Raw genomic sequence first — 27,018 nt, forward strand, 5'->3', positions numbered from 1 at the left:
AAGTCCACCACTAACCAACAATATTATGCTCCTGTTGTGACGTCTAGTTTAGATAGTGTGACTGTAACAAGCAAAGGAACTGCAGCACTCTGACAGTTAAAACACTTTAAGGATAAAGGAAAATTTGGGGCGAATTTCTGAAGTTTTAATTGTTATTGTAAGTTCTGCTCATATCAACAATGTAGGAAAAGATAGATTTCTATGTACTGTAAAGAAGACACATTAAGTTGCTGACACACACACACACACACACACACACACACACACACACACACACACACACACACACACACAAAGGACACTTAAAGGTTTTGGTCACCGCCACCATCAACAAATGAGAAACACAGAAACACACACCATACACCATTCATGCACCCCAAGTAAGCATATTACACACACACACACACACACACACACACACACACACACACACACACACACACAACTGCCGACTCCAGCAGCTTAGGCCAGAATGCAACTGTCACTTGGGATGGCAGCAGCAGTCTAGAGTGAGCACAGACGGGGAAGGGGTAGTGATGTACAGGAGGGGGGACCATAGGAATACTACCTGGCACATTGTACAGGGGCTAAAATGCCAACAGGCAAAGTGTCAAGAGGTTGTGGGTCAGGGAGGTGGGGACAAAAGCAGCTAAAGGAGTGAAGTAGGGCAAGATAGGCAGGTGCACTGGTAAAGGGCAGCAAACAAAGAGGCTGGGAGATAAGAATAGGCCAGAGATGATAGGACAGAGGGTGTGAAAACTGTTGGTTGGAGAGTATGGGGCAGTAGGTTATTTGTAGGTTGATACTGGGGTAATTACGGGAGTAGATAAAGTTTTGTAGGGTAGCTCCCATATGTTCATTTCAGAAAAGCTGCTGGTGGAGGGGAGGGTCCAGATGGCTTGGACAGTGAAGCAGCCACTAAAGTTAAGTGTGTTATGGTCAGTTGCATGTTGTGCTGTAGGTGGTCTGCTTAGTTCTTGGCCACAGTTTGGCAGTGGTCGTCCATCCTGGTAGACAGATGGTTGGTAGTCACACCAATATAAAAATCTGAGCAATGGTTGCAGTAGAGCTGGTAAATGACATGGCTGCTTTCACAGGTGGCCCGGCACCTGAGAGTAGGGTAAACCTGTGACACGGTTGGAATATGAAACGCTCAGGTCGTAGATTGAGCAGGTCCTGCACCTGTGTCTTCCACAGAGATATAATCCTTGTGGCAAAGGTTGGGACAACTGAACCAGATTGTACATCAGGGCTTTGATAATCTATCACAACACCCTGAAATTAGGACATCCTATCCGAGATACTTCAGACCCTTCCTAAAGTGGTGTTCCGTTATCCATCCAACCTCCACAACATCCTAGTCCATTCCTATGCTGCTCTCAGCCCCAATCCCTTGCCACAAGGATCACATCCCTGTGGGAGACCCAGGTGCAAAACCTGCCCAATCCACCTACATAACACTTCCCACTCTAGTCATGTCATCGGTTTATCCTACCCCATCAGTGGCTGGACCTCCTGTGAAAGCAGTCACGTCATTTACCAGCTTTGCTGCAACCACTGCATGGCTTTTTATATTGGTAAGACTATCAGCCAGCTGTCCATCACGATGAACAACAACTGCCAAGCTGTGGCCAAAAGCAAAGTAGACCACCCCGTGGCATAACATGCAGCTGAGCACAATACGAGGGTCGTCCACAAAGTAAGCTCCATTTCTATTTCCATCCGCGGCAGCACTATGACCGCAGTGCCGAGCATGCACGGCTGTTACTCTAACTCAAGGAGATGATATGTATGCCATTTTCAGATCGCTGCTACCGACGTGTTTTGTAGTGCTTCTTTATAATGTCAGCCGTAATTGAAAATGTCACCAGGTGTGAAATAAGATCTGTGATTTGTTTTCTAAATGCAAAGAAAGTTAAACCAAAGGAAATTCATTGGCAAATCTGCTAGGTTTACGGACAAAATGCTATGAGTGATTCAATAGTTATAATATGGGTCAGACTGTTCAATGAAGCACGTGATCAATTGTACGATGAAGAATGAAGTGGACATCCATCTGTGGATGAAATGGTTCACACAATTGAAGAGAAGATTAAGCACAACTTTACGTCTGCACTTAGTGCCCTTGCTTTGGAAGTTCCAAGACTATTAAGAAATTGCGCTGCACAATACAGAACGGTGCCGAGGATTACTGTCAAAAGGTGTCCTCTACTTCCCCCCCCCCTCCACCACACACACACACACACACACACACACACACACACACACACACACACACACACACACACACACACACACACACGATAATGCCCAATTTCAAACGGTGAAGGTGCCCAAACAACTCTTGCGGGAATTTTACTGGGACACATTTAATCATCCTCCATTTAACCCGGACCTCACTCCTAGTGCCTTTCATCTCTTCTTACACCTAAAATCTGTCCTTGGTGGTCAACACTTCAGTGATGATGATGAGCTGAAAGAACATATTATCATATGGTTGAATACACAGGCAACAAGCTTCTATGAAGAAGGCATACAAAAACTTGGGCCACGTTATGACAAGTGCCTACAAAATTTTGGAGCTATGTAGAAAAGTAGTTTAACAGCTATAGATTTTTGCACAATAAATATTTTTTTCTGTATGTGTACACGTTTGTTTTGTGTAACCAAACGGAGCTTACTTTGTGGACATATCTCGTATGTTTCATTTCAATGGCTGCTTCACTACCTGTGCCAACTTCCCCTCTACCAACAGCTTTTCTGAACTGCACAGATGGGAGGTATCTTTTCAACACATTCTCCGCTCCTACAGCAGCATACTGCCCGACACCCTTTGTCCAACAGTTTCCATCTATCTGTCCTATCACCCTCCCCCCATTCTCATCTCCCTGCTTCTTTCTTTGCTGTCCTCTGCCAGTGCATCTTCCCATTTTTCCCCGCTCCTCTTCAAATATCGCTTTTTTCCCTCCACCTCCCTACCCCACAATCTCCTGGTCCTTTGCCCGTTGGCATTCTAGTTCCTGCACACTCCACCACACAGCATTCCTCTGCCCGCAAATTCATGCACTACTATTCCTTCTCCACCCCCTCCAGACTGCTGCTGCTATCCCACATGATAGTTGCATTTTGGCGTGAGCTACTGGAGTTGGCTGTCATGTGTGTTTACTAGTGTGTATGAATGGTGTGTGGTTCTCTGTTTCTCTTTTGCTGATGATGGCTATGGCTGAAAGCTTTGTGTAAGTGTCCTAATTGTGCCTTTCAGAAGCAATCTATCTTTTCCTACACTGTTGGTATTCCTTTGTGAAGTTCCCATTACTTGTTTTAAGATATCGTTATAATATCGACAACCAGCTTTCCACCTGCACACTCCTGCAACGTAAAAACTAAGGCAAATTGATAAGCTGCCAGTCACAGAATACATACTCTCTAAAGAATACAATACATTGTTTGGAAATATTAAAATTTTGGTATATGAATTGCACTGTAATCAATGAAACAATGCAGAGCTGACAGTATCCTAAGAGATCAATGGCAATACTAATTGTTTATTTGAGTGCTGCATGTCAGAGTACTGGCTGCGCAATGCAAGTACGTCATTGATTATAATGGTGGTTCCATTCCCAAACCATCAACATGACTACTGCATCAATCTATCAGAAGCTTTTCATCACAGATTTTACATATTTCAAACAACTTCTGGATTCTGTACACATGGGTATTCAAGATTACTAACTACAAGTACCAAAGGTCTCTAAATATTAAGAAATGTACAGGCCTTAATCTACCAATCAGATTTTACTTCTTGACAATAAAGACTGAGCTGGTGCGTTGCTGGCACCAGTTCCCATTGATTGTTCTTTCATTGTCGAGTCAATTTCGGTGCTCATTTGTCTTCTTCACTTCTTTGACGGCACAGGGTTTTAAACAGAGTACGCACGCTCTGCTGGTGGCTGGTGTGCGGGTATCCACGGTGTGAGGTGGACTGACGTGGGACTGTGTTTGTATGGAGAACGGCGAGAGGCCGAGTCGGCATGACGAAAGAGTGTGGCCAACAGCTATTGTGAGTTTAACCATTACACTATAAATGGGCTGACCATGATGATGGGAATTTCCTTAAGGTTGGAAGGACAAGTTCCGTCTAGTTGGTTACAAGTTACACAGGCCAAATGCATTGGAGTTCTCGAGTTGCTTTGGTGGGCAGGAACTGTTCCAGTAACTTATCACTGACTTTATTATCATCACTACATACAATGACGGCAGTTAAGGAAGTGTAACGATGCCCACCAAACAGACACTATGCATGGCTAAACACGTAGCTAGAAGTGCAACTAGGTAGTGCGTAAGTCTGTGTTTGGCATTCCAAGCTGCACTGAAATATTTTTCTCATTCTACCTGTTACGACATTACTTTAGTCTGGCCTTTAAATGTGCACCAAGATTTTTCTTGCTGTTCTAACTTTTATGCCATTATTTTGGTGATGGTTTTAAGGGATTGGCTGACCAAATTTTACAAGCCTTGACTGCCCACGTAAGTCACGGAGGTTAATTCTGATGGTTTCATTTCTGCAATATATCATTGAAATACATTGATAACTAGTTGTGCAGTTAGGATTGTATATCCAATGCCTCAGAATATTGTCTGCTGCTGATGTGTTTTATTTTGCAGATAACTTGCCATGGTTGATGCGAGCAAACTGGAATCTGACTACAATGCTGGCAGAGAGACATTTAAGACCCCGTCCCCGCCCCCACCTCCCACGTCTTGGGTTATGTTGTAACTGTCCTGTAATTCTATCCTTCCGGTGGAGAGTTCTGTTTCCTGAAGATCTGTCGCAGTGCAAAGTTGAGTACCTTGTTATTTCATTTCTTGTCCCATGGATTTCTTGTATTGATTAAAATCTTTTGGTGTGCTCGTGTCCGTCACTAATTTTCACGTAGAGTGGAAGTGGCCTCTGTCAAGTTTTTCTTGGGAAGTTCCTCTCGTTATAGTCAGGTACTGAAATCATATGAACCTGGTATACGCAAGTAGTATTGTTCTAATTAATCTGAGGTTGGCTGAGTAACTTTTGAAAATTTGGGGCTTGTTGAGCTCAGAACTTTGATGTGAGTTGGTCATGTTAGTCATATTTTATGAATTAGGATTTTATAAACATTGTATTAGTTAATGAAAAGTTGGCCGAGTAAACCTTAAAATGTTGGTGCTTGTTGAACTCAGAATTTTAACTGGAAAAGTTATGTTAGTCATATTTTACGAGTATGCTTTTATAAAAATACTGTGTTTGTATTTTGAAAAGTTGGCCAAGGAAGCCTTAAAACATTATTGTCTGCTGAATACTGGGTTGGTTATGTCAGCCATCTTTATCTTAATAACGATTTAATGAATAGTGTTTCGTTTAATGAAAAGTCGGCCAAAGAAGCCTTAAAACATTACTGTCTGTTGAATTCTGAACTTGGGTGTGATGAAAATACAGATAAAAGAATTTCCATGTAAGTGATGAAGTAGGGGTGATTTATTTGCGAGTCATATTGCTTTACTTATGGGTCCATGGACATGGTTTTAATTAATGTAAGTGGTTGAAAGAAAATGATATGTGGGTGATATTGTAAAGGTTTTTGGTGTTCTGTAAGACAAGTTTTGTTGTAATTATGGTTACTGTGAATGTATTATCCACAATGTATTTGTAATAAAGAAGTGTGTGGCAACTACAACTGCTTTCAATTGTGATTGCGGTGTGTTCTTCAGGACAACACCCCAAAGACTATGAGAATGAACTTTTCATGCTTGATTTTTAACTTTACCTTGACGTTTCATTACCGAGACATTTATATTAATGAAAGTTAATGTAAGAAACTGTTCATGGTCCATTTATGAACAAATGTTGCAAAAATGTCTAGCATTTTTGTATGCACAATACCTTAAAGGACTGTTTTTTCTTTCAGATATCTGAAGTCCTTTGTGTATCCTATACATACCTGTAATCAACTCGCATATTTTATCACTTCTTCTTCCCTACTAGACTAATGTAGTGAACAAACATGCACTGTGGCATATCTCTTAAATCAAACAGAGATGTGACAGCTATAATTTGAATATAATCTGATACTGTACGTGTGCACATGTTTGACAAATGTAAAGAAGAAATAGAAAAGTTAAATAAAAAATAAGAGCAAATGGATACATTACATGCAGAATGGCTCCTCCTGCCTAAAGGTATATCCCCAGTTGTCCGAGGCTGATGCCACACTCCAGTAGCTGTATCCAGGTACATTATACTGTTTGAATATAGTTCCTCTTGCGAATGGTAAGGACCATACACATCTCCTCGCCCACCAAATATATACATTCTATCATCTATTGCATTTGCCGAATGGAAATCTCTGTATGATGGAGGGTCACCCTGTTAAAAGATACAGCAGATCAAACAACGTTTTGAAAAACAGTCACGTGCATAGGGGTGTAAAGTATTTACTACAGTGGAGTAGTGAAAGAATAACAAAGATATGAAGTAAGACAGGTACGGCTATAAAGAAATACCTAAAGAAATTTTCAGTTCATGCTGTTCTATGAAAAATGTGCCTATGAAGTTGTTCAGGATAACTACCTCCACTGTCAACACTTAGATGAAAATAATGAAATGATTTGCATTTAATTGCTAACATGACAATGATGAATGAATGAATGAATGAATGAATGAACAACTACCAGAAGTTTACTAACTTTCATGACCCATCAACAGAGTTAAATGGAGGACTATAAAGTCAAGATCAAGTTTCATCATAATGTGTGTGTGTGTGTGTGTGTGTGTGTGTGGAAAAATATTTGCATAAAAGGATAAACTACAGTACTTTGAAAGGGAGCAAGGATCTTCTATAAACAGACTTACTAAATTTGTGAAAGAGTGTCTAAACAGTAAAGCTTTGGTACAAATCATGGCACTGGTTTTAATAACTGAATAGAAGGAAAATTTATTCATTATCATAAGAAGGGAAATACAGTATTTCTATCCTGCAAAAAAAAAATTGTTCAAATGATTCACATCACTGCACACTTCAACAGGTGAGCATAAATTTTGATTTTGAAGACTTTACAAATGAGTTCTATGCCTGAAAGATAATTGTATAACATTTCAGTAATAATATGGCTGTCGGAAATATAAAGAAAAACTATAAGCCTCAAGTTCTTGAACTATTTCTTCTTTCCTAGAAAGCAACAGGGAAATTATGTAGAAAGAAGGTTCAAACCTCTGCCTTGCAAATATAAACAAGAAGACTGACTGGCAAATAAAAATGAAAAACCTCAGCTGTTCACAAGAGGTTGAAGAGTGGATACCATATGTTATCCTTATTGCACTACACTTTCCTTATCCTTATTAAAGAAGACTGTTCTCTGCAGGAATTACCTCGCCGACGGCCCCTGCCAGCCATCAGGCATATACACTTACAAGCCACAGTGACCCAATTCTGGAAGTCCAAAATTATTTCCAGTCCTTCCTAAAATCCATAGGTCCATGCCAGAACCTCTTCCTTGAGTCCATCTCCCTGTTCAACACTGCCACTCCTTGGACTCCTACCTTCTACATGCTTCCTAACGCACGCGCACGCACAGGCGCGCACGCGCGCGTGCACGCGCACGCGCGCGCGCGCGCACAGCGCGCGCGCGCACACGCACACGCACACGCACACGCACACGCACACGCACACCATGACCTCTATTGTGGGCCAATACTGCACTCCCATAGGAATAATCTCTGCCTTCATGGATCAAAACCATCAGCCTATTATCCATAACCTACCATCCTATGTAAAACACTAACCTTATCCTCTACTGACTCCACAAGCTCCTGTCTCTTTAACACTCTGTGCCATGTTCATCACCTCTTTCAACACCAACATCCCTAATGCCCACAGCCATGCCATCACGCAACATTACTGTTTGCAATGCCCAACTGATTCCAGACTAATAACCTACTTTCTGGTCACTATGACCAACCATATAACAACATTCTTGACAACAATTACTTCGCCTTTGAAGTTATCATACACAAACAAATTCATTGTATAGCCATGGGCATCTGCACGACATTATCCTATGCCAATATATTCACAGACCATCTAGAGCAATTCTTTCTGGTTACCAGGTATCCCAAATCCCTCACCCAATTCAGGTTTGTTGATGGTATCTTCTTAACCTGTGCTGAAGATGAGGATACCATATTCTCATTCATCCAGAACCTCAACATCTCCCCCCCCCCCCCCCATTTGCTTCACCCAGTTAACCTCAGCCCAATAAGTGACATTCCTTGATGTCAACGTCCGCCTTGGGATCAGTACCTCCATTCACAGTAAGCCTAACAACCACCAACAAGACCATTTTTATAGCTGCCACCCATTCCACATCAAGAAATTATTTCCATTTAGCCTAGCCAATCTTGGGTACTGCTTCTGCCGTTATGAACAGTCTCCCATCCCAAGTACACTGAAGGTCGTGCTGAGGTTATCACAGACTGAAATTATCCTCCCCACCTTGTCCTGAAACCGATCCCCCACATTTTGTCCACCCATGTTCCCAAACTCTTGCCCCATGGCTCACATCCCTGTAAAAGACCTACTTGCAATACTTGCCCTATACATCCTTCCACTATTACCTACTCCAGTCCTGTCACAGATATTTCCTACCCCATCAAGGTAGGGCCATGTGTGAAAGCAGCTATGTTCTTACCAACTTACCTACAATCACTGTGCAATGTTCCGCATGGCCATAACAACTAATAACCCGTCTGTCTATTTTTTTTTATTTATTTATTTTTTATTTATTTATTGTTCCGTGGGACCACATTAAGGAGAAGTCTCCATGGTCATGGAACGAGTCAATATATGAAATTATAACACGATTGTAGAAACAGATAAAATGAAATATAAGAAACATATTCAGGCGATAAGTCGTTAGTTTAAATAAAGAAAACCAAGAATGTAACACTAGAATTTGATTAATTTTTTAGCTCTTCCAGGAGCTCCTCGACAGAATAGAAGGAGTGAGCCATGAGGAAACTCTTCAGTTTAGACTTAAAAGTGTCTGGGCTACTGCTAAGATTCTTTAGTTCTTGTGCTAGCTTATTGAAAATGGATGCAGCTTAATACTGCACTCCTTTCTGCACAAGAGTCAACGAAGTGCATTCCACATGCAGATTTGATTTCTGTCTAGTATTAACTGAGTGAAGACTGCTAACTCTTGGGAAGAAGCTAATATTGCTAACAACAAACGACATTAAAGAAAATATATACTGTGAGGGCAATGTCAAAATTCCCAGACTATTGAATAGGGGTCGACAAGAGGTTTTCGAACTTACACCACAAATAGCTTGAACAGCCCGTTTTTGAGCCAAAAATACCCTTTTTGAATCAGAAGAATTACCCCAAAAAATAATACCATATGACATAAGCGTATGAAAATATGCGAAGTAGACTACTTTTCATGTTGAAATGTCACTTATTTCAGATACTGTTCTAATGGTAAATAAAGCGGCATTTAGTTTCTGAACAAGATCCTGAACATGGGCTTTCCACAACAGCTTACTATCTATCTGAATGCCTAGGAACTTTAATTGTTCCGTCTCGCTTATAATATGCCCATTCTGCCTGATCAAAATATCAGTTCTTGTTGAATTGTGAGTTAGAAACTGTAAAAACAGAGTCTTACTGTGATTTAGCATCAAATTATTTTCCACACGCCACGAACTTATTTCATGAACTACATTATTTGATAATGTTTCAATATTACACACAAGATCCTTCACTACCAAGCTGGTGTCATCAGCAAACAGAAATGTTTTTGAATCACCTGTAATACTAGAAGGCATATCATTTATATAAATGAGAAACAGCAGCGGCCCCAGCACCGACCCTTGGGGAACGCCCCATTTAACAGTGCCCCATTGGGACTGAACATCACCACCACTCTCAACACTGCGGAAAATTACCTTCTGCTTTCTGTTCTTAAAGTAAGAGGTGAACCAATTTTAAGCTACTCCCCTTACTCCATAATGGTCCAACTTCTGCAGTAATATTTTGTGGTCAACACAGTCAAAGGCATTCATTAAATCAAAGAAAACACCTAACATTCGCAGCCTTTTATTTAATCCGCCCAAAACCTCACAGAGAAAAGAGACTATGGTATTTTCAGTTGTTAAGCCATTTCTAAAACCAAACTGTACATTTGACAGCAAATTATGTGAATTTAAATGCTCCAGTAACCTTGTATATACAACCCTCTTGATAACTTTAGCAAACACCGATGGCATAGAAATAGGTCTATAATTGTCAACATTATCCCTGTCTCCCTTTTTATAAAGTGGTTTCACTACCGAGTACTTTAATCGGTCAGGAAACCGACCACTCCTAAAGGAAAAGTTACAGATGTAGTTAAGTACTGTGAATGAAAGTATGTGAATGGGCACTGAAAAACTGTGACCAAGAGGCAGCTGGACTACCCAGTTACCACACATGCTGCGCAACACGTCTGACTTCAACGGCAGTTTCACATCCCATGTCATCTGGATTCTTTTCACCTCTGCCAGATTTTCTGAATTTCCCCCAAGGGAACTCTCCCTGTAACATATTCTTCCCTCCTGTAAACTCTCTGGCCACAACCTTCCCTAGTCTCTGTCCCCCACATGCCTGCTCTTGTGCTTCCAGCTTTACAAACACACACACACACACACACACACACACACACACACACACACACACACAAATCATGTATCTAGACCCCTACCCCTCAAAGTAAAGCTCTCCTCAGTCACATTTCAGCTGACTATTCTGTCCTCACCAAGACTTTGTACACTCTCATAGGACAGGTGGCATTGCATCACCTTCCCACCCCGAATCTGCTTTCCTGCTCCTTCCCTCCCGACACCTCTCCTTTACACCCACTACCCAAAACAGATCATCACTCCCTCCAGTTGAGCCAGCCATGTGTGTGTGAAGTTCACTTTTATGAATGTGTGTGTTTCTTCATCTGATAAAGGACTGTCTAGTATCCTATTACCAATAGTCTACTTTAAATGTGCCTGGTGGACTGTCTGGTAGCTTATTACCAATAGTCCACTTTAAATGTGCCTGTCTCCTCCTCAGTGCCTCCTCTATTTAGTGAGTAGCAACCTACCCTAATTAATATCACTATGTCAGTTAAAGAACCTGTTGCTTGATTCACATGAAGGATGGAGAGACGAGTTACGAATATCAGATCTTCCCACTGACTAGGCAGCAGAAGAGATCTGAATAATGGTAACTATTGCAGAACAGGTACACCACAAGCATCACATTCAATAAGTATTAATGTACCAGTAATAATGTACCAGTAATAATGCACCAGTAATAATGTACCAGTAATAATGTACCAGTAATAATTACGGTTGGTTGGGGAGGGGGAGGGAGTTTGACTAACTATTGCATGCATTTTGTTTTGTTTCATATATGATCTAAAACTCTTGAGTATCCCAATATCCACAGTGAAGGAGAAAGTGAAGCACAAAAAACGAAAAAATTAAGATTTGCATTAGTAATAAAAGTAGTTAATCTCCAAAATTTAATCCAGGGCACTGTCCTGGTTTTTTGTGAGAGCAAACATGCTAAAATGCTGGAAGATTAAGACAGCTGTTAGCATAGGAATCCTAAAAGCTGACCGCAGACAGAAACAGTATCCAATGGTCAGGAAAGCATGACAGAGAAAGCATACACAGTTTCCACAAAACTGGAGACAGAAGAGGAACACATAGTCCAGACAGAAACCGATGTATCTAAGGCTCCACAGGGAAGAAACACACTAAATGTAGACATCACCACGATAAAAATGTCAAAGAAATCTTAGAACAAATATTCAAATTTTGGAGATGAAAATGTTCCAACACAAGAGAAATTTTAATGAACTTCGGCATAGATGGTTTACTGGATCATACACAGATTGTCACAGATGAATGAAGCTTTCTTCAGCAACTGCCTATGGACATATAAGTATTCAAGTGATATTGAAGAAGTTTCTGAAGTTGTATGTGTGGAACAAAGCACTATATAAACACACGGCATTATATGAAAACAGGACATAACTCCTTGAAACTAGAAAGGATACAGCTAAACTTGTCAGGAATACAACGAAAAATAATGATAACAATCAATAAAAACAGACAGATCATGTCTTCAAAATGAATAATACTAGAAATTTCTACAAAACTTACAAAATAAGCTTGAGTAAATGTCCTTCAACAACCATTTGCTTCAAAAATAAAAATGGGAAAACACCGCACAATAACCAAGAAAACTAATATTTCACCAATGCATTTTAAAAATTCACAAAATTTTGAATATCCTAAATCTAGATTTAACTTAACAACAACAACAACAACAACAACACACTCAGTACCTAAACTTACATCCCCTAACTGATCGGGAAATGAACAAAATCATCATACCCCTCAAAACAATAAAGAAACTGGGTGACAATTTCATAACTGCAGAACTCTAGAAATTGTTGAATAACAAATTTATGGAGAAGCTAATTGAAATTGTCCAAAACATCTGGTTAATAGAAGAAATTCCTAAAGATTGACACACAGCCCTAATCCATCTGCTGCACAAAGCAGGTGATAAAAGTGTGAACTACTATCAGTTTCCTACAAAATCTGATGCAATAGCATTATTAACTAGGGCGGAACAACTCTACTGTCAAATCAGTGAAAGTAAAGGTGGTTTTAGAAAAACAGATCATGTTCACAGCAGATACTCAACTTAAAGTGAATAATAATGTATCTGAAAAGGAGATCTAAAACTTCTGTAACCACTTTTGTTGACTTCAGTACAGCCTATGACTCAGACAATAAGGCGTCATTGTTTGAAATTCTCAACAACCATGGCTTAGATAGTAAAATCACAGTTCTAATTAAACCAACACTAATAACCATCTATTCTAATGTGAAATTTAGAGGAGAAATTTTGATAAATACCTATTCCTTCATATTGCTTTAAGTATCACAGTGATAACTGTGTTGTCATACATCCAAGTAAGCTGCAGTGATATGAAACAAACAGCAAGCTAAGTGAGGAAAAAAATTACAATCCGTTCAAGGAAATGACACAGATTATGAGCTAGCAGTGCAATCCCACAATGAGGCAGTTACCTACAATGTAATTAGTAATTGAAATCACAGCTGGCTGGGATCTGATGCAGCTATGCTGTTTAATGCTTTGAGTGGGTCATTAATGTGGGGTGTAACCTGTCTGTGGCATCTGAGCATATAATAGAAGTTTATTTCATTACTGTTTAATTGAATTGTGCTTTAGCTCACATTATGAAGTTTATTTTATCATTGTCTGATTAAACTAAGGTCACTCTGTGATTTTGATACATGTTTTCCTCAGATACATAAAGACAGATATTCATTACATGTGTATGAAGTATGCCAAGCAGCTGCTTGTGTATGAAAAATGGCAAGCATGCTCAAGGGTTCAGAGACAAAAAGAGAAAGTATAAAAATACAACAAATGATGCAGGCAGAAGGGAATACAGATACCTAAAAATTAATTATGACAGAATGTGCAAAGGAGCAATCTAGGAAAATATCTAAAGTTGCACAAGCAAGCCTGACTATGGGAAATATAGCACCTATAGAAAAATACAACAAACCTTTGTAGAAAAGAGAAGAACTTGTATGAAAAGCAAGAGCTCATGGCAAATCAGTCTTAAGCACAATGCAATGTAGGAATTGCATGAAGAAGGGAAGGTTGAAGGTGGAAGGAATTCATTAAAGGGCTTATTACAGAAAGGGAGAGGAAGTAGATGAAATTATAAGGGGGACACAATACTGCGTGAAGAATTTGACAGCACAGTGAAAGACATACAGTGAAAGAAGGCCCCTGGAGTAGATGATATTCCCTTAGAATCACTGAGATCCTTGGAAGAACCAGCCATGTTGAAACTATTTCACCTAGTATGCAGGAACTATCAGCCAGGTGATACAGATCAATGTTGTCACATTCCAGTTCCAAATATGTTGGTGCTGACAGATGTGAGTATTACAGAATCATAATTTAATAAGGTATGGTTGCAAAATACTGACAATGGAGAAACTGGTAAAATTCACTCTCAGGGGCGTGAAATTAGGGTTCCACAAAAATATGGGAACACACAAGGAAATAATGACCCTATGACTTCTCAAAGAAGATAGGATGGAGAGCGACAAACCTACATTTATAATATTTGTAGATTTAGATACTGTTTCCAAGGAAGGAACTCTTTGAAATTCTGAAGGTAACAGAGATAAAAATAAAGGAAGCAAAAGGTTATCTCCAACTTGTAGAGAAACAATATTGTAGTTATAAATGTAGCAGGACAAAAAAGGGTAGCAGTAATTCAGAAAGGAGTGAGCCAGTGTTGCAGCCTACCTCCAACGTTATTCAGTCTGTACACTGAGAAAGCTGCAAAGGAAACCAGGAAGACATTTGGAAAGGAAATTAAAAATTCTGGGAGCATAAATAAAAAGTTTGGGATTTGACGATGACACTGTAAATCTATCAGTGTCTGCAAAGGTCTTCGAAGAGCAGTTGAATGAAACTGACAGTGTCTCGAAAGGAGGGTACAAGACGAATGTTAACAAAAATAATATAAGGGTAATGGTATGTAGTCAAAATACATCAGGTGATGATAAGGGAATTAGATTATGAAATGAGGCACTAAACATAGTAAATATGTTTTGCTATTTGGGCAGCAAAATAATTGATGGTAGCCAAAGCAGAGAGGATATGAAATGCAGACTGGCTATCACAAGAAAAGAATTTCTAATACATATTTAGAAAAAGGGGAGGAGGGGGGGGGGGATCTGTTAATGCTGAATACAAATTGAAGCATCATCAGAAAGTCTTTTCCAAAAGTATTTGTCTTAAGTGTATGTCCTTAAAAGGGAGTGAAATGTGGACAATGAGCAGTGTAGATGTGAAGAGAAGCTTTTGAAATGAAACTTCCTTGCAGTTGTTAACTGCGTGCTGGACCGAGACTCGAACCCACAAGCTTTGCCTTTCACAGAACTGAGGCACCACAGTGCAGATCATGACCTGTCCTCATTTCCTACCTTCCAAACTTCACAGAAGTTCTGGAAAACTTGCAGCACTAGCTATCCTGGAAGAACGAATATTGTGGAGACACAGGTTAGGCACAGCCTAGGGGATGCTTCCACAATGAAATACTTTTCAATGCACACTGCATTGCTGAATCAAAAATTTTGTTCTAGAAAACCCCCAGGATATTGCAGACTAATGGATTAGCCACAGCCTGAGGAATGTTTCCAGAATTTATTGCACCCTCCACTACAGAGTGACAAATTTCATTCTGGAAACCCCCCCCCCCCCCCCACCCCCCACCCCACCCCACCTCCAGGCTGTGGCTAACCATTGTCTCTCCAATATCCTTTTTTTCCAGGACTGCTAGTCCTGCAAGTTTTCCAGAACTTCTGTTAAATCTGGAAGCTAGGAAATGAGGTACTGGCAGAAGTAAAGCTGTGGGGAGGGGTCATGAATCATGACTGGGTAGCTCAGCTGATACAGCTCCTGTTCATGATACACAAAGTTGTGAGTTAGAGTATTGATCCGACACACAGTTTTAACCTACCATAAAGTTTCATATCAGCACTCACACTGTTGCAGAGTCAAATTTCATTCTAGCTTTTGTAAGGTCATACTACAAAACAATGCTGCCGATGAAATGGATGTATTGAATGTCTGCGCCCAGCAGACAAACTGGTAAGTGCTGAGAAAATAAATAGTGATCCATAGTGTGTGTGCTAATTCATGTGTGCTAATTCATGCTAAGATACCTAAGGGTAGTTCACTCACTGCTGGAAAGAGCAGTAGATGACAAGATTAAAATATGTAAAAAATATTATGCTGAGTGTATTACAAGTACACAGATGGAAAGACGAACATGGTAGGAAGATAGAATTAAACAAATCAAAGGACATATGATGAAACAAATTAAGAACATTACTATGTATACGCATAGAAGTATGAAAGTACCTGAGTTATTATGTATCTCCACACCATTGTACGCAGGTCTAAAGCATAGACATCTTGTGAAAATCTGTCCATCTGTTCTTCAAAACCTCCAAAGACAAACATCTGATTATTAATTACACAAGCTGAATGGCCATCTCTTGCAGCAGGAATCATCCCACTCACTTTGGGACTGCTCCAAGTTAAATTATCTGAAAATAGCAGGGAATGAACTGATAACTTTCTAAGGGATGTGATCATGCAATTGATAATTTAAAATAGAACAGATTTTTGGAGCAGAACACTGAGAACACTTGTTACTAAAATGCCTACATAATTTATTAACGCTATCTTTTTTATTAACACACACACATTTTTTCTGTTTTTACAAATCCTTAACAGGAAGTAAGGAGAAAAGAGCCAAATTAACATAACTTTCACCAGACAACGCAGTAGAAATTAAAGCCTTATTTTCAATTATTAAATTAAACTATTCTTCTTTGATAAGTATCGATGTGACTTCGAAAATTTAAACCAACAATTGAAGAGGATCTTTAGCTCAGAAGTTAAGTGTAAGCCTATAAATCCAAAAGTTTAGAGGTTGATCTAGTCAGTCCTAGGATTTTTTTTCTGTCAGTACTTCTTTCACATCTAAAACCAATTTGTTAATGTGATGCCAGGTTACACAACAGTTCAGAGTACACTTTAAATTGCAGGTCCTTTATGGAAGAAAAAAATAAACTATCTGGGTAAAGTAAGGCAATAATATACCACCTCTACCTGGACCAAGCCTATTAAAGTACTGAGGTATTCAAACCAACTTTTGGCTCAAAGACAGCTTACCTAATTAGGAAATTAACAACAGCAGGTATTCACTACAACTGAGGAAAAGTCGTTAGCCTATCAATTTCACTATATTAAACTTACTTAGCTAGACCAACACAAACAATTTACAGTAAAATGAAAAACTTTTACTTTTTTTTACCACTTGATGACTAGTTTTGGGCCGAGACCCATTTTCAAATCATTGTACAGATGCACTGTAACTGATCACTGCACATTTCTGTCATGGTTTTCACATCTTCGGAAATACCATTTTTGACTATGTTTAGATGAATCGAAAATTTGTTGCTGACCTACAGCTATTCCAGCATGCTAGATATTTAATAGTGACAGTTAATTTTAATGAAGTGCATAAATAGGTGCTTCACTTGTTAATATACCCCTCGATTCATTGCATATCCCTGACCATTTTTGTCCTAATCAGTGGTTCACAACCCTTCTGAGACTATTACCCTGACTGCAATGAGATATTAGCTAGTAACGTACACCCCACCTCAGATCAATGTTAGTGCCTGACTAAACTTTGGAATGAAAAATCTTCTTTGAACACTTTTATTTATAAAATGACAGAAGATATATATTTAGTTTTTGTAGGTACTTTATTAAACCATGAATTAATGAGACAGTGAGACAAGTGGTATTGCTTACTTCTAACAATCTTTGTTATAGAATAATGACGCACTTCTCCAGACCCTTCTCGCAAAAGAATGCTAACCACCCACATTGAAGACATTAAGGGCACACACTTGTTACAAAACTTACATTTCTGCACCACTCCTCTCTCTAGCAAAACCGCTTCAACTATGCCCCGTATCCCCATTCAGAACCAACCAAGTTAAAATGTGTGCACTGTACCTAGCTTGTAAACAACAACAGAAGATAAGTTTCAAAAGCTGTAACCTACACCACATTGTGTCATGTATTAATGCTAGCATTTTTTACAAATGTAATAGTAGATAACTTACATAATCAGTGTTACAGTCCTATGAAATAATGATAATAGTAATGACCTTTTAAAAATAATTAGTAGCATGACTGAAACCCTTTTGTTTTTCCCTCCCCAGCTCCCCCCTCCACCCCCACCAAAAGAAATAAAAATCATCTTGCCCTTCTGGGGGTAATTATCCCCAAATTGGGAACCACTGGTCTAGATCCATTAAATTCAGCTGTAGTCACCCTTGTCCTCTGTGTGTTCAATGATTCCATTTTACTCATATCGAATAACTTTAATATTTTACTCCTTTTAATCAAGAAAGGCATAGCTAACACTGTTCATAACATTTAGCCAGTTGGGTGGATGAAACTAAATGACATGTTACAACTGTGTACTAGGCTCGACTCCAACTTGTACCCTTGCTTTCCACAGATAAATATGATGTGTGAGCTACTGAGGAATGCTTCATTATTCACATAATAATTTTAAGTATCTTCTGCCTACTTTCCCCAAATAATTGGTTAGCTGTAGCAATTTGTGGATATTACACAGCATTAAGCGTGGAAAGTACTCAAGAGTACTGTATTTTAAAGGGAAAGAAAAAAAAGAAGTTTTTATCAAAACTACAGGGCCAACTGATTTAGCAGTTCAGTTATAATGACATTTTTTTTAATATTATTATTGTTGTTATAAGTCGACTAAAGAATGCATACACAAACCTATCTGAAGTAGCAATCTTCACCTGAGCAGTAGCCTGCATTTAGTTCCCTTTGGTCAGACAACACTAGGAACAGTTATGCATTGTTTAAAGAAACAATCTGGATTACACCAAAATAAATTTATGGAATGGAAAAATCTGACTGTTAGGTTGAATAATACCAGACTACAGAGTTAATCAACATAATGGTCAGAATCCACGACTTTAGTTGACCACATTTTTTACACTGTAAAACAAAATAAGATTTACTGTCATCATAAAATAAGAGCTGTACTTACATAACGTCGATGAGAAAACAATACCGCGCAACTGACAAATAGCCAATTTTTCATTCAGATGATGTTGACCGTACGCACGTCTGCTCTTAATGCCATAATGCCGAATTTTTAATTATTTACCAGGAAAAAATTATCTAAAACAATACTGTGTCTGTGACACAGCAAATAAATAGATGGCAATACCGCAGAACAGTAGAGAATTAAATATCGCGTATCTACAATCTATGGATACTGTTAACAATACCGCGTAAATACAAAAGTGTGCGCAGCCACGGAACATCGTTGCTGCCTTATTACGTATTTAACAGTGCTCAAAAGTAGCTCCATGCATGTAGCTTCATTCATAATAATGGACAGCAATATAGATGACTATCTTCTTACTGAAGAAGAAATTGTTTCTCAGCTGAAACCAGCTTATGAAAGCGAAGAATCGTTCCTGAGAGTGACTGACAGTGGTAAGAAAATTGTTTTATTATTCACCTTTGAATGTTAATAGCACCACAAGTGTCTTATTGTGATATAAATCAGAATGCCCCCACTTCTCTCGTTCTGTGCATTATTCATTTTTGCCAAAGATTTCTAGATTGTCCACTTTCTTGTAGGATCTTCCATAAATGCAGAACAAACAGGCGAGAGAAGTCGTAACACTGAAGTTACGTTTACCGAGGAAAAATTAATTTCGTTGCAGGAAAATTTTCTTGGGATTATTGTTAAGAGTATTAATGATGCCAACGTTCTCATAAATACATGAATTTGAGCTTCATCTTTGTCTGCTTAAATTAATTTATAAATATTTTTCCATCTAGAAACTTCAGTGGCTGTATCCAACAATGCTCAAAATGAAACCACAGTCACAGTTTCCACTAAAGACGACAGTACTTCACATTCACTGCTTTGCGATGGTGTTCATTCTTTGCCAAACACTCTGGATAAATTATCGGAAGATCATGGGAGCAATAATGATGCTGCCAGAGATGGCCAAGAATTTTATGGAGACATAAACAGTGACTGGAAAAGCAAGTCTAAACCACATCCTGAAGATTGGAAGAAAAATGCCAATAAAATTCTAAGAATGCGTGGACAGGTGTACATTGGATACAACAGAAGTCAAATTGGTAAAATCACTCATGATACTCCAAGAGAGGCGCGAAAATTGCTTCCAACATGTACTTCGAAGATGTGCCATAAATCCGTTGAAAGGAAGTGTTATCAGTTTTCTGCTGATGATAGGCAGGCAGTATTTAACCCATTTTGGGAAACAAGGTCATGGGATCAGAGGAAGGTTTACATTATCAACCTTGTGGACGTAATTCCAACCAAACATCCAGGGAAGAACACTGACAAATCCAGGAGAAAATGGACACTCATTTATCATTTGAAAAATGAGCTGGGGAAACAGAGTATGCAAAAAGATGTTTCTCAATGGAGTGTCCAATATTGGCTGGGTAATTTCACACATGGTATGAGTCCTGATACAGAATCATGTCGTGACCTCGAATCAAATAGACAAAGAAAAAAGGTAAGAGAACCTTCATGAAAGAATTCCTGAACTCTCTTCCGAAACTTCCATCACATTACTGCAGGAAATCCTCCTCGAAGTTGTACCTTGACCCTATTCTACAATCCAAACAACAGCTGTATGGACTCTATGTGGAAAAATGTCATACGGAGAAGGTTTCACCATTACGTCAGGCTACCTTTAACTTGATTTTAGAAGATGGTAATATTAGGGTATTTTCCTCCAAGAAAGACCAGTGCGACTTGTGTGGAAGCAACACACAGCACAGAAAGAGCAGGTAAGTATGCAAAAAGATGCTGACAAGAAAGAAGTCCGGCATAAGCTCTGCTCAATGTACACCATGGACTTATAGGCCATGAAAGTTGGTCCATTTTTAAGTGCAAGTGCAGTTTATTAAAAAACAAAGTCGGCTGTTACTGGTTCGATGAAACACAAGGTGATTTAGTTGCATCATGTTTTGCTCATGCATCATGGACACCCTATCCAGAACAATTAAGGAAAATCCCGTTCTAGTCATTCTGTATTCTTACGGCCACACATATCAGAACAGAAATGTGATTATCATCAAATGCTCTTTTAAGATTAGCAATTGATACTGGAGTATTGATTACACAAAAGTTTTTGGAGAAAGGCCATACTCACATGGAACGTGACTCAGTTCACAGTTCCATTGAATGCAAGCTTAAAGGACGTGAAGTTACACCTCCTAGCCAATACGCTATGATATCTAAAGAAGCAAGAAAAAAAGCCAGAGCCATACAAAGTCCATTACCTAGATTATTCCTTTTTCATCAACTACGCAGAGAAAAGTTTGTGGCTGTACGACTCAATTAGGCCTGGAAGAGCTGTTAAAAAAGGGCCTACAGTTACCAATCTGAGTACACTACAGTACCGCCCAAACGGTATTATTTACTACAAGTGCTCTTTTGACAAGGTGTGGCAAAAATTACCGAGGCATCTGAGGAAAACTCTTGGAGATACAAGAAAAGACTGAAAATCAAGAAATCCAAATTGGATTATTTACAACAACTTAAATCTGTTCTTCCTAAAGATTGTCATAGTTATTATGACAACATTCCTTATGAATTAAAATTATCATGGAGGTAAGTATGTGATGAGTATCAGTGCAGCATAATTCTCTGTTGCTGCTTTGAGTGATGTTTAGGATTTTTCTTGAAGAAATGTGCAGACATTATCGGAACTATGTGAACAGTACATTTATTTAAAATGTTTCTATGAAATCGTTCAATAAAAAATGATTAATGCTCCAAAACATGTTCTTACTAGCTTTCTCAGCACCAAATACCAACGAATACCAATGCAAATGTATCAAGTCATGCCGGGAGACTGACAAACAAATACCGCGTAAGTAACATATCATGGCATAAATACAGACATCATTCCGTGTATGTACTGTAATTAAGCTTTCTAAAAGTGTATTTTCCTTTGTTTCACATTTTTATTTGATCCAATATTTCCTTATAGTTCTATGATGCAAATTTAGTGCCACTGTAATATGTATTAGGCATTTTAGACAGTTTTTGTCCCTCGTATAAATTTCTTATTTTGTTACTTATGCGGTATTGTTTCTTCACCGACGATATGCAAACTGACAAACACCAAGTCATAAAATTCTTTGAGTGATTTGACAAATTCAACAAAATACACTAATATTTGTAAAAACTGAGATAGCAAGAAAAATTTCAAAGGCTTAAATCAACTTTATACCACATAACTTTTTACCATAAATTATGAGTATCATTCTGAAACTAATGCCTGCTATTCTTTTTACATTTACTTTGAGAGTCATAACCAGATTATGTTGCAGTACTAAGTTTTGGACCTTCCTGGTGATGTCTCGTTGGTTCCATTTTCTTGTGACATACAGCAGCAACAGAGGAGTGTTCCAAAACTGTGTCTGACACTGAGATGCATATGAAACAGAAGCATCATCAATTTCTCACTGTTGGATAAATGGTGCACACAGAAACAACCAGAATCTATCACACTTGACAAGGATGTACTGGGATGATACAGTATATGTCAGCATTGTTAGCAGCAACAGGCAGAAGAGGAGTTTTGTTGGTGCTGCACATTTTAGTGATTTTGATCAAGACAAACTCACAATGCAATGTTCTTGTTTGGCACGCTAATATAGCTAAGTGAAAAACCTGTGCAATATGCACATTTATTTATATATAAAAGCCGACTTTGAAATTTTCCCTTGTGTGAGACCATGTGTACAAGATCGCTTGCCAATTTAAAGTTCTAGATTCACATATTTTACTGTTCACATTGTTTCTGCATGATCTTTCATTGATTGTATCAATACCCATTTATATTGCGATATACTGTGAAATTTCCAACTTAAACGAAATTGTGCTCTTTTTAAAAAAGTTTTGAAAACAGTAGGCCTATCCTCATTCAAAACAAATAAATTACCGGTGCAAGTGTTTTGGATATACAATTTATTTTTTAGCAAATCAGCTTTCGTGGTTTACAGTTCAGCCAAAGAATACATTACCCCTGAATTTCATTGTACATCAATACAAATAAGAGTACATTTCTAAGAATTTCCTGAAGCTACCATTGTCTTTTGTTTAATCTACATGCAATTTGTAGCCAATCGGCATTTGTGATCTAGCTACTGTAGCAGATTTTCTAACAAACATATTATGTTACACCTAGTTTTCCCTTAAAAAGGAGTAACCCAATATATATTATCTGCATTTACCATAAATTAACCCTGTTTTTCAGTTTGCTAACAACTACAATTAGTCTCAAAATGTTTTAGGAAACTACCAATTTTTACCAAATGTTTTTGTGTTGCCTTTATAGGTATCTCATTTTATTTATTTATTTCATTTCTTATAGGGAATTAGCAACTTTTTAGCTCAACAGATCAAATGATAATCAATGAGCTTAATTTAAGGTTATGCTCATGGTAATGTTCACTGCTTTCTAATACACTGCACTAGCCAACATACAGCCCCACTGTGAATGCTGTTCTCGAACATGGAATGAATTGGTTAACATTCGTATGCAGCTTGAAATTGCCCTGACTACTGTCAAACAATTGGCGGCTACTGCAAGTTGGTTTGTTGGAAGGGCTCCTGAGAATTGTGTACCTATGATACCTGTACCAGAGGTACCTCAAGTATAATCCTCTCCTGTAGATTCTGTCTCCTCTGCAGAAAGTACAAGATCTATCATTACCCATCTATTTGATTGACTGCAAGAGGCATGTCAATGGTACAGCTAGGCACTGTGTACGGGGTGGATTGGGACCAGAGAGGACTCAGACTGTTGTACCAGCCCCGCTAACCAACAAGTATGAGGTGCTGTCTTTCACTGAAAATGGAATGGAATGGAGCCAGTGGGACTCACTTCACCTGTTTTAGGAAAATATGTTTTGTCTGGTGTCAGACAGTTGCAAAAGCAAAAGAATAGGGGTCTATTAATCGTTGGCAGTTCATACATATGGTGGATGATGGTAGCCCTTATGGAAATGGCAGTACGGGGCAAGAGAGGACATCAGGTGCACTCGGTGTGTATGCCTCAGGGCCTCATTCAGCATGTTGAAGGGGCTATTTCAGCAGCCATTCAGGAACCAGAGTGCAACCAACTGCAGACAATGGCATATGTTGGAACAAATGATGCCTGTCATCTGGGCTTTGAGGTCATTCTTGGGTCATTCCGGGGACTGGCAGAGAAGGTTGAGAAGACCAGCCTTGCAGATGGAGTTTAAACAAAGCTCACAGTTTGCAGCATTGTCCTCAGTACTGGTTGTGGCCCTTTGGTTCTCAGTTGAATGGATTGACTGAATCAGATACTTTGAAGGTTCTTTGACTAGCTAGGCTGTGACTTCCTGGCTTTGTGCCACAGAGTTGAGAACTGTAGGGTTCCCCTAAATATGCAGGTCAGGTGTGTACTACACATCAAAGGCTGCTACTCAGGTAACTGACTGTGTGCGTGATGCACACAAGAGTGGTTTTTTTTAGATTAGGTGGCTCTCAATCCAATCCAGGTAGTGATAGTTGTAAGAAACCGAGAAGTATCAGTGTAAGATCAAAAAATGCCTGGAATGGGTGAGTATTAAAATCCTAATGGTAAACTGCCAAAGCATTCACAACCAAATGTCAGAGTTTGAAGTGCTTGTGAAAAGCATGAAACTCACATAATACTGGGTAAAGAAAGCTGGTTGCAACCTGAAATCGGTAGTAGTGAGATTTTGGGGTAAAATTTGTGTGTGTATCAAAAGGATAGGCAAGTGGGAAACGGAGATGACAGTAGACAATGAACTCAAATCCACTGAGATAGGAACTGAAGCTTCATGTGTGACTGTTTGGGCAAGACTCAGTATCATGGGTGGGCATAAAATGATAATTGGATTCTTCTATCGCCCCCCATACTCATTGCCTGATGTAACCAAAAACTCCGGAGAAAACATCAATTCACTTGTACCTATCTACCCCAGTCATATTGTAATCACTGACGAAGACTTTAACCATCCAACAGTGAACTGGGAAAATTAAGAGTTTTGTTAATGGAGGGTGTGATATGACGACATCTACCATGTGTACCGGTATGAAATGAGCGTTAAGATACAAATGTGTTGATACGGAACATTTGTTGTGAACAAACCTTAATTTTTTTTAGTTTGGTCAGTATGATATCTGTCAAAGATATTTAGTAAGCATCAAGTCATGGAACAAACAACATCATATGTTTTCATCATGTCAACAATGTCGAATTTTGTACCAGAAAGTGATGATTTGCGGAAAGCATTAATTTTTGGGTTTTCATTTGAAAAAAAGTGCTGCAGAGTCGCATCGAATGCTTGTAGAGACATATGGTGATCATGCTCTGTCAGAAGCAACGTGCAAAAGATGGTTTCAACGGTTCAGAAATAATGATTTTGATGTAAGAAAGTTCGAAGATGCCGAATTGCAAGCAGCAATGCTAAATGTTACACAACAATTTCTGACCGTTTGAAAGCTATGGGAAAGATCCGAAAGTGTGGAAAATGAGTGTCACATGAATTGAATGAAAGACAGATGGAAAACCGAAAAACCATTTGTCAAATTTTGTTTCAAAGACATGAAAGAAAATCAGTTTCACATCGAATTGTTACTGGCGATGAAAAATTTATTTATTTTAAGAATCCTAAATGGGAAAAATCAGGGGTTAATCTGGGACAACCATCAACATTGACTGCAAAACCAGACCGATTCAGCAAGACGACAATACTCTGTGTTTGGTGGGATCAGGAAAGTGTGGCGTATCACGAGCTTCTAAAACCCGGTGAATCTGTGAATACTAATCACTACAGACAACAAATGATCAATTTCAACTATGCATTGATCATAAAGAGACCAGAGTGGGCCAGAAGACAAGGCAAAGTAATTTTTTTTTTACACGACAATGCACCTGCACACAGAGCAAAACAGGTTCAGGATACAATCAAAACACTTGGCTGGGAGCTGCTACCCAACCCGCTGTATTCACCAGACTTGGCCCCTTCCGACTACCATCTGTTTTCATCAATGGGACACATAATGGCTGAGGAACACACCGATTCCTACGAAGAAGTCGAAAATTGGGTGTCTGATTGGTTTGCTCCAAAAGACGAACATTTCTATTGGCGTGGTGTCCACAAATTGCCAGAAAGGTGGTCAAAATGTATAGAAAGCAATGGTCAGTACTTTCAATAAAATGTTTTTACTCTTCAATTCAAAATTTGTGTTTCATTTTCACAAAAAAACGGTACATCTACAGAGTTACTCTCAAATTCACACTTAAGCGTCTGGCAGAGGGTTCATCGAACCATTTTCATACTACTTCTCTACCATTCCTCTCTCAAATGGCACATGGGAAAAAGGAACACCTAAATCTTTCCGTTCGAGCTCTGATTTCTATTATTTTATTATGAGAATCATTTCTCCCTATGTAGGTGGGTGTCAACAAAATATTTTCGCAATCGGAAGAGAAAGTTGGTAATTGAAATTTCGTAAATAGATCTCACCGCAAAGAAAAGTGCCTTTGTTTCAGTGTCTGCCACCTCAACTCACGTATCATATCAGTGACACTCTCACCCCTATTGCGCAATAACACAAAACAAGCTGCCCTTCTTTGCACTCCCTCAATATCATCCGTCAATCCTACCAGGCAAGGATCCCATAACGTGCAGCAGTATTCCAGCAGAGGATGGACAAGTGCAATGTAGGCTGTCTCTTTAGTGATTTGTCACATCTTCTGAGTGTTCTGACAACAAAGCCTTCCCCACGATATTGCTCGTGATTGTAATTCGTAGGTATTTAGTCAAATTGACAGCCATTAAATTTGTTCAATTCATCGTATATGCAAAATTTATCGTATTTCTTTTAGTATCCATGTGGATGACCTCGCACTTTTCTTTGTTTAGTGCTAATTGCCACTTTTCGCACCATACAGAAATTCTCTCTAGATCATTTTGTGATTGGAATTGATCATTTGATGATTTTACTAGACGGTAAATTACAGCATCATCTGTAAACAATCTAAGGGGACTGCTCAGATTATCACCTAGACCATTTATGTAAATCAGGAACAGCAGAGGGTCTATGATACTACCTTGCAGAATGTGAGATATCACTTCTGTTCTACTCACTGATTTACCATCTATCACTATGAACTGTGACCTATCTGAGTAGAAA

At 38.9% G+C, this 27,018-nt stretch overlaps 1 protein-coding gene across 7 annotated transcripts in view; it reads right to left on the minus strand.

The window, feature by feature from the left end:
* Nucleotides 1-27,018, minus strand: part of LOC126278331 (kelch domain-containing protein 3) — a 111,953-nt gene that overhangs the window by 49,038 nt on the left and 35,897 nt on the right. For all 7 annotated transcript variants that reach the window (XM_049978361.1, XM_049978360.1, XM_049978365.1 and 4 more), the window contains exons 4-5: nucleotides 16,056-16,243; nucleotides 6,184-6,397 (exon numbers count right to left, since the gene is read on the minus strand). In XM_049978361.1, the coding sequence (XP_049834318.1) occupies nucleotides 6,184-6,397; nucleotides 16,056-16,243 (402 nt within the window). The remainder of the gene's footprint in view (nucleotides 1-6,183; nucleotides 6,398-16,055; nucleotides 16,244-27,018) is intronic.

The sequence above is a fragment of the Schistocerca gregaria genome, chromosome 6, assembly GCF_023897955.1.
Source record: "Schistocerca gregaria isolate iqSchGreg1 chromosome 6, iqSchGreg1.2, whole genome shotgun sequence".
NCBI lineage: Eukaryota > Metazoa > Arthropoda > Insecta > Orthoptera > Acrididae > Schistocerca > Schistocerca gregaria.